Source organism: Canis aureus, chromosome 11 (assembly GCF_053574225.1).
Source record: "Canis aureus isolate CA01 chromosome 11, VMU_Caureus_v.1.0, whole genome shotgun sequence".
In the NCBI taxonomy this organism is placed as follows: Eukaryota; Metazoa; Chordata; class Mammalia; order Carnivora; family Canidae; genus Canis; species Canis aureus.
In genome coordinates, this window is record NC_135621.1 from 29782324 (window position 1) to 29800127 (window position 17804).

Here is a 17804-nt window from a genome sequence, read left to right on the forward strand (position 1 = left end):
CTTACTTTATAACTGAATGTTTATACCTTTTGACCCCTTCATCCATTTCGCCCATCCCTGAGAAAATGTTTAATATATAAATAATATATGTTTAATATATAAATATATATAATTTTTTTGAGAGAGAGAGTGTGCATAAGCAGGGGGGAGAGGCAGAGGGTGAGGGAAAGAAAATCTGCCGCCAACTCCCCGCTCAGCGTAGAGCCCAACATGGGGCTCGATCTCATGACCCTGAGATCATGACCTGAGCTGAAATCAAGAGTCAGATGCTCAACCTGCCCAGGGACCCCTAATATATAACATTAAAAAAAATTCAGTACAGTTAACATACAGAGTTATAGTAGTTTCAGGTGTATCAATATACAATATTAATATATTTATTCAGGGCAGTAGTAAAATATAGTGATATATGTGTGTGTCATGTATGTGTATATGAAAATATGTGTGTGTGCATGTTGTAGTTAATGTAGGAAGTGGCCCATGAAGGCTGATGTACCTTGGACTCACGAGAGTCATAACGGGGCTTTGGGAAGTTGCCAGAAGAACATTCCTAGAGGCCTGAGGGTTCATACAGCAGCTGCCAGGAGGGGGGTAGTTACCTTCTTTACAGCCAACACAGGTGGGCCACTGGGCTTTTGGTCATAATAACAAATAGTATCTGTTAACTATTAACAAAGTGGCTAGGTCTTATCTCCCTTAATCCTTAGGACACTTATGTTCTCATTTTACAGAGGAAGAGATCGATTGAAAGGTTAAGTAACTGGCCCCAAGGTCACATAGCTGGCAAATGGTAGAACCAAGCTTCCCGTTCCATATTGCCCTCCAAAGGACATCTGAGGACCCCTTCTACCCTGTAGAAGTTCCGGGAATCTGGAACTTTCTGGAACCTTCCACTGGGGATGGTGGTGTTAGTAATTAAGTTTTTTGGTTATTTCCAGTGTTCAAGCTTATATCCCTACTTAAGCTTGGTCTCTTGAAGGTCTGGCTGTATTTTATTCTTTTCTTCTATGGAGGCCCTCAATCCCCCATCTTACAATACAGAGACCCTGTGTGACCAGCTCGGCCATGTCCTTCTTGGCACCCCAGAGGTATACACACACTAGCAGCTTTGTTGTGACTGTTCCTTGCTGTTGCCTCTTAGTACAACCTGGTGGCCTTATGTACAATTCAGTGAAAGCAGCTCTGTAAGGCTGGTCACAGAGCCCTGGGAACTTAACGCTGTGCCATGAGCAAGGTACCAAGGGCACAGAGGGTGCCCCCTGCCCTGATGTGACCTTTCATGGCTTTATCATAGTTCATTTCTATTTGTGTAGCCTCATGAATGTAGCCAACTCTGTATTAGTGATAATTTACTTTCTGCCCTATCTCCAGTAATGATGGTGATTTTACTCTATAGTAGATCAGTTCCCAAATAGTTATTAAGCGTGTCCTGAGTGCTGAGGACAACTTTCTGATCATCTGGCTTCGGTTCAAGGTAACATTTGGAACAGGAGCACGTCTATGAGATGTCACCGAAGAGGGAAGTGAGGAAAATTTATAGCCTCGAATGCATTTATTAGTAAAAAGACGAGATGAATGATGAATGAACTAAACATTCAACTTGAGAAGCTAGAAAAAGAGCAAGAAAAGAAAAGAAACACCAAGAAAAGAGCTAATCGGGCATAAAGGAAGGAAATAAGGACACAAAACCAAGAGCTGGGTCTTTAAAAACACCAGTATGATGGAATGGCTAGGGACATGCCCAGACCACAGATTCTTTTGTTTGGAGGCCTTCAGAATTATTATTTCTCCCACTAAGCTTTTGGTAGTAATTGCTTGGCCAAGTGTACTAGTCATTCCTTGCTGTGTAACAAATTCACCTCAGCATAGAGACATAAACCAGAAAGAGGTTTCTCACAGCTTCTGTGGTCAGGAATCCAGATAGGACTTTGCTGGGTCTCTATCAAGGCTGTGGTCAAGATGTTGGCGACCTCAGCCATCCTTAAGTTGGCTTAAGTTGGGGGAGAGTCACTGCCAGGCTCACTCATCAGGCTGTTGGCAAGCTTCAGATCTCCACTGGCAGTTGGCTGGAGGCATCGGTTTTTTGGTACATGGGGCTTGTCTGGAGGGCTGTTCATAACATGGCTTGTTTGCTTCCCCCAGAGCTAGGGCACAGAAAGAGAGAGAGAAAGAGAGAGAAGGAGAGGGAGAAGGTGAGGGGACTGTCTTTTTAAATGTTTCTTTTAAAAATTTTATTTATTTATTTATTCATTCATTCATTCATTCATTAGAGACACACAGAGAGGCAGAGACATAGGCAGAGGGAGGAGAAGCAGGCTCCCTATGGGGAGGGGAGCCCAATGTGGGACTTGATCCTGGACCCCAGGGTCACACCCAGAGCCAAAGGCAGACGCCCAAATGCTGAGTCACCCAGGTGCCCCTTTTAGTGTTTCTTTTTGTAACCAGTCTTCTCATAACCTAATTTTGGAAATGACCCTCCATCACTTTTGCCCTATTCCAGTATTCTATTGGTTAGGCTTGAGTCTCTGGGGACGCCACACTTAAGGGGAATTAATATACAAGGGTATGAACACCAGGAGGTAGGGATCAGTGGGCATCGTGACTGAGGCTCTGTGTCACACAAAGGACATCCTTCTGGAGGGCAACTATTATTCCCTTCACTAGTGAGGGCAGCAAGCGATGGGTTGGTAGACAAGGCAAGCCCTGCTACTTACTTGTTATATGGGACTCTTCCTTCTCCATCTGAAAAATGGGATCATAATAAAGATCAGCTCAAAAATTTGTTGAGTTTATTGTGATGAGGGCTGGATAAAGCGCTTTGTAAAATGTAAAGTACCCTTCAGAAGGCAGGCTTTCATCAATTAATCAATTAATTAACTTGAGAAAGAGTGAGAGTGAGAGCACAGAGGGAGAAGGAGAAACAGACTCCTGCTGAGCAGAGAGCCCGAGAGGAGGCTCTATCCCAAGACCCTGGGATCATGACCTGAGCCAAAGGCAGCTGCTCCACCACTGAGCCACCCAGGTGCCCCAGGAGGCAGGCATATTAAGAGAACAAGGCTGGCGATGCAAGTGTTGGTGATTTTATTTTTTTTTCTTTCCTCCCTTCCTCCTTTCCTTTCCCCCTTCCTTCCCTTCTTTCTTTCTTTTAAAAAATCTCTCATTGATGTAATACATACACACAGAAGACTGTCCAGTTCAGAATGTGGTCTTGGGCTCCCAGCTTGAAACATTTTTCAGAAACAAGTGAACTTGTAAGTTCTTTCGACTTGGTGCACTTTCCGAAACCTTCTACAGTGAGCTAGAATTACTGCTATAATCAGAAAAATGCCACCTTTACAAGGTGTAGTTTCTGTTGATTAGGGGGTTTCTGTTTATAAAGCACTCGAAAACTCCTTATCTTGCTTGGGCTTTACCAGGGCCGTGGGAGAAAGGCCGAGAAGGGACGGATTTCCTTGTGGCTTAAAATGAGGAAATCACCCTCGTCTCGGGGCGGGCAGGGGACGGGAGGTGGTGTCCTCTGTAAGCACTGGGCAGCAAGCCACCTGTCAGCTCCTGGCCCCGAAGGGCTCTCGCAGGGCCAGCCTCCTGGCACCCCTTCCAGACCAGCCACTGCCAGCTCTGATGGAAACGACTCTGGCTCGCCAAACCAGGGCTGCAGAACAATCTCCCTTCTGGGAATCCACCCTCAGTAAGTTGTCAGGATGTGGTCAAGCTTTATATGCAAAGAGATTTAATGCCGCAGCGCTTTTAATAGCAAACATTTAGAATTAATGTAAGTCTTCAGCAGAAGGAAATTGGTCAAATAAATTTAGTCATTGAAAGGGGGAATATTTCACTGCCGTTAAAATATAGCTGTGAAATATAGATTTGTGGGGTTTGATGGTTACTGAATGAAGCAGGACAGACAACTGCATAGACAGAGGGCTGTCTATGATACAAATCCACAGAAAACCCTGAGGAGAGAAACGGGCCAGGAGAGTAAGCATGTTCCCTTCTGGTGGTAGGGTTAGGAGCTCTTGCTTCGTTTCTTACTTTTTTTTTTCTTTTTTTTTTCCCAAAGATTTTATTTATTTATTCATGAGAGAGACACACAGAGAAAGAGAGAGAGAGAGAGAGAGAGAGAGAGAGAGGCAGAGACACAAGCAGAGGGAGAAGCAGGCTCCATGCAGGGAGCCCGATGTGGGACTCGATCCCAGGTCTCTAGGATTGGGCCCTGGGCTGAAGGCGGCATTAAATGGCTGAGCCACCTGGACTGCCGCACTTTTTTCCTATTCAAAAATTTTTAATATTTTTTAATTTTTATTTATTTATGATAGTCACAGAGAGAGAGAGAGGCAGAGACACAGGCAGAGGGAGAAGCAGGCTCCATGCACCGGGAGCCCGATGTGGGATTTGATCCCGGGACTCCAGGATCGCGCCCTGGGCCAAAGGCAGGCGCCAAACCGCTGCGCCACCCAGGGATCCCCTATTCAAAAATTTTTATTTATTTTGTTTTATTTTTATATTTTTTCAAAAAAAATTATTTATTGATGAGAGACACAGAGAGAGAGGCAGAGACACGGACAGAGGGAGAAGCAGGCTCCCTGTGAGGAGCCCGATGAGGAAATCGATCCCAGGACTCCAGGATCATGCCCTGAGCCAAAGGCAGCTGCTCTACCACTGAGCCACCCAGGTGCCCCCTTTTCTTACTTTTTTCTTACTGAGGATTTCGAACTGCCTGCGTGAGCCTGTCAGTTACGAAAGAGGAGCGAAGCATTTAAATCCCCAGTCTGGAAAAAAAAAATTAAAAATCAATTAATCAATCAATCAATCCCCAGTCTGCCTTCACCTCAATCCTACTCCTTCCTTCCCTGATTTTAACAGTTTGTTATAGATTCTTCTAGATGTTTTCCCTGAATCCACCACATATTGCTTTTAAACTTACCCGTAGGATCAGAAAAGTCATGGCACGAGGGGAAAAAGCAAGACAAAAGGGCTCTCAGAATCAATCTTGACATCACAGAAAATGAGAAGCTTCAAGGTTTTTTTTTTTTTTTTTTTTAACAGGGCAAGTCTCTCTGTTTGCAGATGAGGAAGCGGGGCTCAGGACCAGGGCGGCTTGCCAAGCTCACAGGGTGTTCGTGCTGACACCCATCTGGCCTCATCCCCAGCCAGACTGGGCTGGGCAGGGGGTGGGGTGCAGGGGAGCTGGAGGCAGGAGGCTGGGTGCAGGGAAGTCAGGAGGATGCTCTGGGTGGGGCTAGGTGCGCCCCGAGTGTGGAGCCTCCTATCTGTTCATTCTGGGTCCTGGGAGATGGGACCAAAGTCCCCATTTATGGCCTGGAGGAGTTAATGTGTAATATTCTAGAAGATAAACTGGGCAGAAGGGACCAAAGTCCCCATTTATGGCCTGGGGAGTTAATGTGTAATATTCTAGAAGATAAACTGGGCTGTGACTTGCGATCCTGAGCCCAGGCCTCCAGGAGCCTCGGAGACCTGCAGTCAGGAGCTGCCACCATGTCGGTGAGGACGCTGGCCTCCCTACTGGCCACCTCCCCATTTCCCACATCTTTGCCTGAGTAGGTGGCTTGGCAGGGGTGGGGGGAGGCACTGGAGAAAAGTGTCACCGCCCTTCTCTGGGCCTCAGTTTCCCTATATATATAGCGACCAAGTTGGACAGACCGCCTCCCCCTCCCTCTAGCATAGATGTTCTCTTCTCTCTCTCTCTCTCTCTCCCACCACCCTGCTGCGGGGGCCCGAACCTATCGCTTCCCCTCTCTGGACTCAGTTCCTTGTTTGTAATAGTAATAATAGGAGTAATAATAATCGTCAACACCTAGTGAGCTTTTTTTTTTTTTTTTTTATTTGAGTGAGCGAGAGAGAGTGCATGTGTGTGCACAAGCAGGAGAGACAGAGGGAGAAGCAGACTCCCCACTGAGTAGGGAGCCTGATGGGGCTCGATCCCAGGACCCTGGGATCATGGCCGAAGCCAAAGGCAGACACTTAACCAACTGAGCCACCCAGATGCCCCTCTCCTGAGCTTCATAAAGATGAAGACACTGAGGCTGGGGGAGGAAGTTGCCCAAGGTCACAATCTGTAAACTGCAGGAGTTTGAGTGGATCCTCTTTGTGATCCCTGATTCTCTGACTTAAAACCTGGCTCTCTCATGACTGGCTGTGTGGCTTCAGACAAGTCACTCCCCGTCTCTGGGCCTCAGTCTCCTGCATTTTGTGGAACTGGATCACAGATGGCATCTGAGGATTAAGGTGTCTTAGTTTCCCGTGGCTGCTGTAACACATTCATTCTCTCACAGTTTAGGAGGCTAGAGGTCTGAACATGAGGGTCAGTAGGCCATGCTTCCTTAGAAGGTTCCAGGGGCAGATCCTTTGTTGGCTCTTCCAGCTTCTGGTGGTCATGGGCAGTCTGTGGCAGTGCTTGGCTATAGCTGCCCAGCTCTCCTCTCTGCCTCTGTCCTCACAGGCGCCTTCTCCTCTGTGTATCTGTGTTTCTGGGTCCACTTTTCCCTTTTCTTATAAGGACGCCAGTCATATTGGATTTAGGGTCCACCCTAAACAAATCTTAACTTGATTACATTTGCAGAGACCCTATCTCCAGATAGGGCACATCCACAGGTGTTGGGTGGATGTGACTTTTTGGGAGACACCATTCAAGCCGGTACAGACAAGACGCAGGATGGGAGTGCCCCTGGCAGGGTCACCCTGTGGCAGGGACGATGCTGTCGCCACCCTCTGCCTCTCAGGGGGAGCTCTGCAACCCAGAGACTTTCCCGACCCACTTTCCCCTTCTCCATAGACAACCCCGTCCAAATCTCTTATATTAATGATGGGGGATCTCCTCCCAGCTCAGTGCCCTCGAGTGTGCAGAGGGCAAGTGTGACCTGCAGCCCTGGGAAATGGTGCTTGTGAATGGGTGCCACCGGCAGAAGGGCTCTGGGCACGGGCGCGATGAACGTTTCATGGAATGTTTCTCTGTTGGCACAGGGGAAATTTGAGGTTATGAACATGGACATGAAGTTGGGGGGAACCCTGAAGATTAAGGGCAAGATTGCTGGTGATGCTGATGGGTGAGCAAGGGGAGATGGGGGAGGGAAGCCGTCCACAGGCCTGGAACAGGCCCGGAAGGTGGGGGCAGGCAGGGCTGCCCTGTGAGATGGTCACAGAGGAGAGCGACCTCAGGCCAAAGGGGCCTTTTTTTACATCTTTGCTATGTCTCACACTCACCCATGCCCCCACTGGCTCTCCTCCTGCTAGGGACCTGCCTTCTTGTCTGAAGCTGTTTGGGGACCCTCAAAATTTCCCAGCTCATGCTATATGCTCAACTCTGTGGCCCCCAAAGACACTGAAGGGGCAGTTGGGGAAGCCCCTGGAACTTGGCCCAGCTCTCTGTGGATCAGGCGTCTCTACTGAAAGTCCCCCCACCATTACCCAGCTGACGGGGCTGAGGCCAGCCTTTCACACACGTTACACCAGAGACAGCCACCAAGGGGCGCCAAGTGGCCTCATTCGGATTCCCTCTGCTAGAAGGGACAGGGCTCACCCTCCGCTCACCCTCCGTGTCACACAGCCCAGCACCAGCCTCCCCTGTGTGCTCAGCGGTTGTAGAATTTTTGGGGACTGATATCCATTAACTTTGGGTTGAGGAGGGGCAGACTGATGTAGGGAGGGGGTAGGAGCCAAGAACAAAGCCACCCACCCCTTTCTCCTACTTGGGTTCCTCAAGTTTAAAGACATTTATGACACTGCTGGTCTGAGCCCTCCCACGGAAGGCGCCCCATTCATGACTCAGAATGTCCTACTCTCAGGGACCTTGACGGTCTCAGGCTGTACTCATCCTGTCAAGAAGTCACACAACCCCTGATTGAATACCTGTAGTGACAGGGAGCTCACCACCTAATATGACCCAACTCAGTAGATACCTAAGGACAGCAGTTCTCTCCCCCAGGATAGGTACCCCTGATCCCTGAGATTGTCCCTATCAGTTACCCTCCTGTTGAGAGCTTTAGGCCAGGTGACAAATAGAATGTGGTACTCCCCTGCAAAGCCTGACCAGGCTGTCACCTCCCTTTTCAGGCACAGGCCTCAATACCTTTCTTTTGTGATTCTTTCAGCTTGTGGTCAACCAAGACCCTGCCATCCAAGCAGTTCTACCCAGGAACGGCCCCCACTCCTTACTCGTTACCCCTTTGCCCTACAGGTTTGTGATTAATCTGGGCCAGGGGTCAGATAAACTGAACCTGCATTTCAATCCACGCTTCCACGAATCCGTCATCGTCTGCAACTCAAGGGATGGCAACTGGGGGCAGGAGCAACGGGATAAGCACATGTGCTTCAGCCCAGGGTCAGAGGTCAAGGTGAGGTCAAAGGGGAAAGGTGCCTGAGGATGTCAAAAGGGAGAGAGCCCAGTTGGTAGGGCACCCTGGCCTTGATGCGCGCTGGCCCTGATGGAGACCCCGGGAGCTGCCTGGGCTCACGTCTGGGGCCTCCTGCCTCCCTGACGCCCTCCCTCCTACCACAGTTCACCGTGACCTTTGAGAATGACGGATTCAAGGTGAAGCTGCCAGATGGGCACCAGTTGACCTTTCCCAACAGGCTGGGCCACAGCCACCTGAGCTACCTGGGCGTGCAGGGCGGGCTGAAGGTCTCCTCCTTCAAGATAGAATAAGCAGGTAGCACCTCAGGGGGGTGAAAGACCCCCTCCCTGGTGCAGATTCCCTGTCCTGAGCTTTTACCCCGTCACACAGGATCAGCAGCCGCTGGCTTCTGTTTCCCTACCAGCAGCCCTGCCCCTGGAACCCTACTCTCCTCCTCTAAGACTAAGAATAAACAAAAGAACCCGCCTTTGGCCAGTCTTTCTGTTTTCTTTCTTTCTTTCTTTTTTTTTTTTCAGTCTTTCTGTTTTCCACACATTGTAACACTCCCAGCATCCTCATGGTACAGAGAAGGAAATTGAGGCACAAGGTCATAGGACTGTGAGGTGACACGCTCCCCAACACCTCTAAGCACCGCTGCTGCCTCCTTGTCCCCGATTATCACCACGGCAAGCGCCAAACTGCCCTATGGGATTACGGGGCAGGCACTACTTCCAGGCACCTGGGCCAGGGGCTGTTCCAGGAACTGGAGATAAGGCTCCCACCTGGGCCTCTTATCGCTGGAACATTCATTCCAGCCTGGTTATTCATTACCCCCTGCCTGGGCCTCTCCCCTCAGTGGGGAGAGGGGCATGGGTTGGGGGCATGGTGTGATTCTTTGGTTTTCCCCATGCGTGCAAGGCTGTTGAAGCAGGTGGAGCTAACCGTGATCTCCCAGGTCCCCAAGCATCTTGCAGGACACCTTTTATCAAAAAGCTTTTTTTAATTGGGACCCAGAAGCAGGTCTGGGGAGCACAGGATGGTGAGACTCCTCCCCCTGTGAGGTCACACCTGACTTTTCTCTGAGACTTCTGGGATAAATCAGGGCTCAGGGTTGGAATATCGGGGAAGCAGCCTTGGCAGGGACTAGGGCTCTCGGGGATGTAGCAGGGACCCTCCTGGGGGCAGCTCTAGGATGAGCTGGGGCAGGCGGTCCCTTCAGGAGAGGAGACAAAGGCCCTGTGTGGTATGTACCCCCCTCCCCAGGACAGTTTTTTCCAGCACAAAGGCTGTACTGTAAAGCTGGGCCCTCTAACCAGTGGCGGTGGCACAGGGTTGGGAGGGGGCTTAAGGAATGGCCCTGGGTCCAGAGTGGTGGGGGTATGGGGGGGGGGCGAGTAGGGGGCTAGGCAAGACAATCCAGCAGGGCCCATGGGAACACCCAGGTCCCAGAACAGGTCTGGTCTCTCCTCTGGCCTCCTTCCCATCTGTCCTGCAGAGGCATGGAGGGGCTTGGGGGGGCGGGGGCAACTGGGTTCTCCCATCTATCATGGGTAGGACCTACATATCAGGTGCTGACTCTGCACCTGGGCTGTTACTAGGTTGTGCCTTGAGCTCAGCAGGGTCCTGAGCCCCTGGCCAGCCACTCACACCTTGACTTCATCATCCTCCTCAGCATCAGCAAACTCAAAGGTGTTTGCTTGCACTGTGCTGGGCACGGGGGCCCTGCTGCCTGCCTGCCCCCACTCTTCATCCAGGCTGTCCCAAGAAGCCCGAGCCTGGGGCAGCACCCCCTGCAGCTCCCGCCAGGAGCCGCCCTGGCTGTCCCCCCAGCCTGCTCCCCAGTGCCTGCCAGGGGCCATGTCAGCAGGTGCACGGGGATAATCTTCCACTGGGCTGGCCCTCACCTCAGCCAACAGCCCAGCAGTTACCCCATTGGGGCAGTGTCCACGGGGTTGGGGACTTGAGGCAGGGGCTGGGGGTCTTGAGGTAAGCGCTGGGGTTCTTGCAGCAGGGGCTGGGGTTCTTGTAGCAGGGGCTGGGGGGCTTGTGGCAGGAGCTGGGGAGCTCGGGGCACAGGCTGGGGGGCTTGGGGCAGGGGCTGGGGAGCTTATGGCAGGGGCTGGGGTGTCAGCTGCAGAGGCTTCTGAAAGGCTCATGACCCCCAACAGCTCACTGAGGAGAGATGGCCCAAGGTCGAGGTCCAGGCGGAAGGACAGGAGGGAGTCAGAGCGGCGAAGCTCGGGCTCAGAGGGGAAGGTACTATCATGGTCTCGGTCACGAGGCTTTTCCTGGCGAGGCACGCGGGAGATAGTGCAGAACCCAGAGTCCAGGCCTAGAAGAGAAATGGGGAGCAGAGTCATAGCTGGGGTCCCTGACCAGGAATTGGGGAGGGGAGAGCCAGGACCAACCCTAGCTTGTTATGTGGCCTCTAGCACGTCGGGCCTCAGTTTGTCCCATCTTTCCAATATAGCAAACCCTGGAGTCTCTCACGGGATCTTCCTATCAAGCCTAGAAGTGGAAAGTGGGACATGGTCCTCATTCCCATTTTGCAGATGAAGAAAGTAAGACTCAGTTTGGGACAAGGGGAAAGTCTGGCCCGGGGTCACAGAGTCTGAAGGGGTGGAGCCAAGCCTGGAGCTCAAGCCTTCTGACTCTCCATCCCAACTGATGGTCTTGGTCCCTGGTGCCGGGGGGGTTGCAGATGAACCCACAGTGTGTGGGCTGGTTTGGGGGCACGGGGAGGGTCCAGGGTCTGACTGCACAGAAATCACAAAGGACAGGCAGATGCCCCGCAAAGGACGTCTGGTCGCCCTCTGCTCCAGGACAACCATGGCCGAGGCCCCGCGTGGTTACTGTGGAGCAGCCCAGGGTGGGGATCTATCTGAGCAGCGGGGTGGGAGGCGGAGCTTGGGAGGAAGCCGGGGCGGGGGGCAGTGGGGCAAAGCCGCGGGCGGGGAATGGCCACCAGGTGGCAGCAGGGCCCCAGTGCCCAGGTGAGCTGTCCAGCAGCGCCAAGGTGGCACCTGTCACTCCCACCACAGCAGGAACGGCCTCTGGATTCTGTCCACGTGAGTGGTTTTTCTCAATTTGTCAGGTCATGGGAACTTCTGTTCAAATAACAACGCAGCAACAGCTAGCTCCTCTGTCCTGAGCACCTACTCTGTGCGACTCTGGGCCACACCTCATTCGCATATCACAACCCTGAGTCTTAGCAATGACCCTAACGGACCCATTGTACGGGCCAGCGTTTGATCTTCAGGAGGTCAGTCGGCTTGTTAGAAATCAGGAAGAATCAGGATTTTCACCCAGAGCCCAGACTCCCAGTGTCTCCACCCTGTCATTCTGACCTTAGGGGGCTGCTTCCGTTGAAGGGGACGGGAGAGGAAGAGCCGGCTCAGCCAGGGGACCCGGACACAGGGAGGCAAGTTAGAGGCAGGTAGAGCTCAAACCCCAACTCCTCACCTCTCAACCCCAGCATGCTTTGGGGTGACCTGGTTTGCACCCCTTGACCCTCACCCCATCCACGGTTTGGGGCTTGGGCCTGACCTACATGGTAAGACCAGAGTAATGTGGGGAAGAGAGCTCACTTGGAAGCGAGGCTGATGATCGAACCCTCTGGACCCCAGCCCCTAAAAAATGAGCAGCTGGCCCAGACTCTCACCGTAATTGGAGCGGCCGTCCGTGGAAGTGGCAGGGCTGCGGTCAAAGGTGAACTTGCTCACCAAGAGGCTGTCGTAGGCGGCCTGGTTGAGCTGGGGCAGGGAGATGGCGTTCTTGATGATCGGGGAGATGGCCGGTGGAGCAGGGGAGGGCGCCGGCGGGGAGGCCATCCGCCGGGGCGGCGCCCCTACCCTCCGCACCTGCTGTAGCTTCTTGGCCAGGAAGCTGCGGGGTGAGCGATGAGTGCCCCCCGAGCTGCCACCGTGGTTGCTGAGAAAGGAGGTGTCGCCGAAGACATCCCCGCCACGGCCCACGTGCATGGTGTGGCGGAAGTCCCCGAGCGGGGGGCTGATCATATCTGCCGTCAGCCGCCTCTTCCCGTGCGAGCTGGACACCCAGCCCACGGGCGAGAGCTTGCCCAGGCTCATGGCAGGGGCTCCTCCGGCCCCCTGGGGGCCCGGCATTGGCTCTGGCTCTTCACGGCTGCTGGTCCATGCGCCGCCGGGGGCCTTCCCCGCGGAGGGGCAGTGGGCAGGGGCTGCCCCTCGGTGCTCCTAAGGTGTCACCCCCAGATGCTGAGGCTGTGGAAGGCCCATGGCTGGTCTCTCCCTGGGGCCTGGCTCCCCGTGGCCGCCGCTGTAGGTGATCTGTCCAAGAACAGAGAGGGTACGAGATGTGCCTTGAGTGTGGACAGCCCCGGGGGTAGGGACCTGAAAGAAAGGAAGAAAATGATGGTGGGCCCGGGGGATCCTGGATCCAAATCACAGCTCAAGAGAACAGGCGGTTCCACCCCCAGACAGAGGTGGGGACCACCACCAAGATGCTGAGCAGGTGCACAGGAGGACAGGCTGTATAATCCTGGGCACCGGATGTTTAGCAGGAGGCAAAGGAAACAACACTGATAAAGTCGGAATCGTGGCTGCCCCGGAGCAGGGACTGCTGGGTGTGGGCACAGAATAACCCACCGAGCTGGACACTCGAGGTGTGTATCAGTAAGCAGCACGCTTAATGGTCTTCATACCGAGACTGTCCGTGAAGCACCTACTAAGTGCCGATTAAGTTACCTCTGTCATTCACGTAACCCACGCGACAGCCCTGAGGGAGAGACACTATTTTAGAGAAACTGAGGCCTGAGGTGACTCGTTTGCGGCTACACGGTCAAAACGGCGAAGCAGAAACCCCCGATTCCCAAACCCAGAGCCCCTGAGCCCCAAGCTACAGTCTCTTCTGCTGCCAGGTTGAGCAAATGGCCTCCCTTCTCTGTGGGTTAAATTGTCCTCCACTCAGAGAGGCCAGGAGGGAGGAGGCGCCCTGCCACAGGCTTTGTGAGCTGCTGTGTAAACAGCCAGCACAGAGGTTCCTCAGAACCCTCTGCCTTTAAGGTGTTTCCTGGAAAAAGGATCCTGTGGTCAGAAGTGGCTTTTCCCAGCTGCCTACTGCATGCCTGAGCATATTCAAGGTTCTGAGAAGGCCCGCGGGAGAGATCTTTACTATAGTTTTTCAAATTGATGGAGGAGCCTTGTTGTCAGGGAAGAGGTTTTGGAAAAAGCTCAGTTGGTGCCAAAAGCTATTCCTCGCCCACTCCCTACCCCCTCCCGATCTGCCTCCCCAGCCCCCACCTCCTCTAAGCTTCTCTCCGTCTGACCCATCCCTTCTAGTATCATAGAAAGCACAGTCTGGACGACACTTGTGACTCTGTGGTCTGACCTCCGGTTCTCCTGTGGCCCAGAGAGGGCCCAAGTTTGCTCAAGGTCACCTCAGGAGAGCTAGTCGAGACTTGAACTCAGAGCCTCTGACTCACGTGGCCTTCAACTGGCTCCTGGAGCCCAGTCTTGTTTCCCCAGATTGGCCACACACCGCGAAGGTGGGGCAGCCGTCTGAATGGTCCCGTCTTCCCCTGCTCCTGGCACCCAACTTGGACTCCCCACGTGCGTGGCAAGTGCCAAATCAACGGGGGTTCAATCGCAGGACATCTTTGTGATGACCTTCCTGCCACAGGATCACCCCTTGCTAGCTTTCAAGTGAGGGCAGGTAGGTGGGGGTGGGGGTGGGGGATTAAAAAGCTTCACCATGTGACCTTGAGCAAGTCAAGTACCTGCACTGGCCTGGGACCTCAGCTGATAAAAGTTGATAATAATCCCTAACAAGAACACCTAGATCTGTGCCTCAACTCTTTTTTTTTTTTTTAATTTCGCTGCCACCTCCAAGCATAAAAATATCAGTACTGCCCTTTGAATGTTATTTGAAATTCATATTAGGTTAAATAACAAGATAAAAACAAAGAAAGCAATAAAACAAAGCTTGCTTTGTTCTCTGATGACATTCTCTTCCCTTCCCACCATCTGATCCTCCCCCAACCCTAACTCCTCCCCCTCTGGGGGGGGGTGTGTCTGAATCATCCCTTTCCTTGGCACCCCCACACCAAGAAGTCCTCGTGGAATGTTTGCTGAAGTTACGAAGCGCTCCGCCAACCATTACATGATGTCATCTGACTCCAGCAGCCCCGCAAAGAAGAGGGGTTAGCCCATTTTTATACAGAGAGCCAAGGTTCAGAGGGAAGGGACTTGGCCAAGGTTACCTGGCAGGTGCATGGCTTGGGCCAGGTTTCCTTGCTCAGTAGAGATTAGGGAGGAATTTCTAAGCAGGAGAGGGAGGGGAGAAATTGGGGGGGTTACCCTGAAATATCATGCAAGGGGTCACTGTGTCTGCCTTGTTGCTACACCCACCTCTCTCCCAGCCCCCACCTCGAAGTAGCCACTTTACTCTGCACAAGGGACTCTGGCCCCCCCGGAACCCCCATGGCCACTTTGACTTGGGAGACCAGCTTCTGCCCCAATCCTGTGATGCTCCCACCTCCCAAATGCTTCTGGGTACCTCTAAAAAGTCTCTCCCTATCCCTCCACCTTGTCCACTGCAATAGAGAGACCCTGCCAATGGAGAGGTTGTGGGACCAAGGGCAGGCAGAGCATTGCTACCGGGGACCTATTTTCCCACGTGGAAAATAAGAATATGGAAAGCTGGTCCTTTCCCGGAGTTGCTGTAAGAGTAGAAGGTGCTGTACCCAAAGCCCCAGGTCCCGGAACAGGGCAGCCCCAGTTCAAATATCCAACACCCCAGTACTAACATCTCTTACTCGGCGCACCCTTGGCTGCAGCTCTGTGGCACCTGCTGCTGACTGCAGGGATTATTGCTGGTGATCAGCGGTGCCCCAGGGGAAGAAGGGTTCCAGGCGTCCTGGTGCAAGGCCTACCTCCCCTCACCAGCCCAGGATTACTACCTGTTACGCTCACACCCATTTTACAGGTGAAAAAAGTAAGGCATGGAAAGGGGACTGACTTGCCCCAAGTCACAGAGCTAAAAAGTGGTGTGGCTGGGAACCTCACCGGGCTTCTGTGACCATCACTAGTAAATGCCAGAGGAGGGGTAGGACCACAGGGGCCCGCGGAGAGTTGTTAGAGGAGGCAATGCCCAGCTGCTGAGCTCCAGAGCTCCAGAAAAGGGCAGGCCTGGGAGGCAGGAGACTCAGCTGTGTGGATTCAGAGACCTGGGCAAGAGTGGTCACTGGGCAGCCTCGGGGTCCGAGGGGTCCTGGTAGTGAGCCTACAGAGGACAGTCAGGCTGCGCCGCTCCCAGGGGGTTGCTCAATGGGGCAATGACCTCACGGACAAGGTTTGAGGCCGCACGCAGGGACCCTGCTTTAGGAGAGGCCGACAGGGGCCGCTGTGGAGGCGCGTGTGGGGCGGTGGAGGCAGGGGCCTGTCCGCCCCCGACCCCGGGGTTGGGAGAGGCTGGGCTGGGGCACCCTGGCGCTCACCTGGGGTTCACCCGCGGGCCCGCCTGCCGACGCACGCACCACCTGCCATCGGGAGGCCACGCACACGCGCACAGCCCCCTCCCCACTGGTGTGTCCAGCTGGGTAACACCACCGGTACCGCTGGACAGCGGGGCCCTGCCTGGCTCAGGGCTGCTCTGGCCCTGGAATAAAAGGTTAACTGCCCAGGGCCTCTCGCATCCCCGGGAGCCAGCCCCCACCCCTACCCCCAGGTGGAGAGACGCGCACCCTGAGGCCAGAGAGGGGCAGCAAGCCGTCTGCCGTCGCAGGGGGGACCCTGTTGCCCGGCTCTGAAGGGGCTGGGAGAGGGAGAGCCGGGGGTCCTGGGGGAGTAAGAGGAAAGAGCGGGAGAGGCGCCTCTTGGTCCACCACTCCAAGGTAGAGCCGAAGCCCCCCGATCCGGGAGGAGGTGGCCGCGGACCAAGTGTCCCCCGGTTCCTGGGTTCCAGTCCCCGAAACGCGTTTGGCGCGGCCTCCGGCGGGGGGGGCGTTCCTCTAGGCCTCAGTTTTCCCGTCTAGAAAATGGGCTCCGGGCTTCCATGCGGGTCTAGCATGGTTGAGGCAAGGACTGGACAATCCCGAGGCCCGTCCGGACTGGAAGTCCCGGAAAGACTCTGGCCATAAAACATTCCCTCCGGGAGGCAGGGGGTTAGCCTGGGGAGGGTCGATCGGCGGGGGCAGGGGACAGCCGGCTGCCGTGGCCCGAGGGGAACCGGACGGGATGACCTCATCCGCCGCTCGGCCAGGAATGCGGCGGGTGGGGAGGGGGCAGGGTGCCTGGTCCCTCTCCCCAGCGGGCCCTCCCGCCCCCCACTTCCCGCTCTCCGCGCCGGCCTCGCCGAGGGGCCCGACATTCCGGCCCACCGCCCCCTCCCCTGCCTTCCCTTCCTCTCGGGGGGCAGGAAGGAGCGTAGACGGCCCCCGCTCGCCCCCTCCTCCGCCGTCCGCGCTCCCGCTCGCCGCCGCAGCTCTGCGCCCGCCGGGGGCCGCGCGAAGCCCCGTCCCCGAACTTGCAGGGACCCCGCGCCGCTCCCGCGGCCTGGGCGCCGGGCCTCCCCGCGGGCACCCGGGGGCGCCGTCCCCGGCTGGCCGCCCCCGCCCCCGCCCCCGCCCCCCGGCCCGGCCCCCGGGCGCCTAGGAGGGTGCAGCCCCCCGCCGGCGTCCACGCCCCCCGGCGCGCGGTTACCTTCTCTCGGCGAGCCCGGGGGCCGGGGCCGGGGCCGGGGCCGGGGGCGGACGCCGCGGCAGGGGCGGTGGCGGGCGCGTCCCGGCGCGCAGCCCGGGCGAGTGGCTGGGCCGGTCTGCGCCGCCCTGGCCGCGGGCTCCGCGGGCTGGCTCCGGGGGCGGGGGCGGGGTGTGGGCGCGCTCCCTCCCCGCGCCTCGCTCCTCCCGCCCGCGGGCGGGGCCGGGGGCCGGGTCCCCCTCCGGGGCACCGGTCGGGCCGCGGCGAGTGGCGGCGGGAGCCGGAGGGGGGCGGCGGCGGGGGCGCGGGGCCGGGGCCTGAGGGCACGGGGCGGGGGTGGTGGGAAGCGTGCGGGGTCCGGACGGGGCTACGCGGGGACCCCTCCCTCCCCCACCGGCTCCCCGCGGGGCCTTGGGGCGCCCAGACCTGAGAACTCTCGCTCCCGGGCTCTCCAGCCGCTCCCTTCGGGTCTGCGGGGGCCTTGAATGCCGAGAAGACCCCCATAGACCCCGAGATCTACGAGTGGGATGCCCACTGCCTTTGTCCCCATCCCTCAATCCCTTCAAGCCAACGCAGGCCACAGGGGTGCTGGGACCCAGACGTGAGCCAGACTGGGGCTCAGACCACAGCAGGCGACTCAGAGTGGTGTGTGGTGTGGTGGTCAAGGATGGTGGCCCTAGGACCCAGGGGCCCGGTTTCCTCTCCTGCCTTAGCCACTGCATAGCCTTTCTGGACCTCGGTTTCCCATCTGTAAAATGGGATAATAACAGTAGGCTTC

At 55.5% G+C, this 17804-nt stretch overlaps 2 protein-coding genes across 4 annotated transcripts; one reads left to right on the forward strand and one right to left on the reverse strand.

Annotated features, from left to right (window-relative positions):
• Positions 1-5345: 5345 nt before the first annotated feature.
• LGALS2 (galectin 2) lies at positions 5346-8837 on the forward strand. Of its 2 annotated transcripts, none has more exons than XM_077914612.1 (4): positions 5346-5502; positions 6982-7064; positions 8195-8351; positions 8516-8837. In XM_077914612.1, exons 1-4 carry the CDS (start codon positions 5497-5499, stop codon positions 8660-8662), a joined length of 393 nt encoding a protein of 130 aa, XP_077770738.1. In that variant the 5' UTR covers positions 5346-5496; the 3' UTR covers positions 8663-8837. The 2 variants fall into 2 exon arrangements, with proteins under 2 accessions (XP_077770738.1, XP_077770739.1); XM_077914613.1 differs by having other exon boundaries at positions 5404-5558.
• A 494-nt stretch (positions 8838-9331) lies between these two features.
• Positions 9332-17165, reverse strand: CDC42EP1 (CDC42 effector protein 1). Of its 2 annotated transcripts, none has more exons than XM_077914611.1 (3): positions 17030-17165; positions 12013-12658; positions 9332-10683 (listed from the first exon to the last, which is right to left on the reverse strand). In XM_077914611.1, exons 2-3 carry the CDS (start codon positions 12473-12475, stop codon positions 9995-9997), a joined length of 1152 nt encoding a protein of 383 aa, XP_077770737.1. In that variant the 5' UTR covers positions 12476-12658; positions 17030-17165; the 3' UTR covers positions 9332-9994. The 2 variants fall into 2 exon arrangements, with proteins under 2 accessions (XP_077770737.1, XP_077770736.1); XM_077914610.1 differs by having other exon boundaries at positions 12013-12721; positions 17030-17154.
• Positions 17166-17804: the final 639 nt, after the last annotated feature.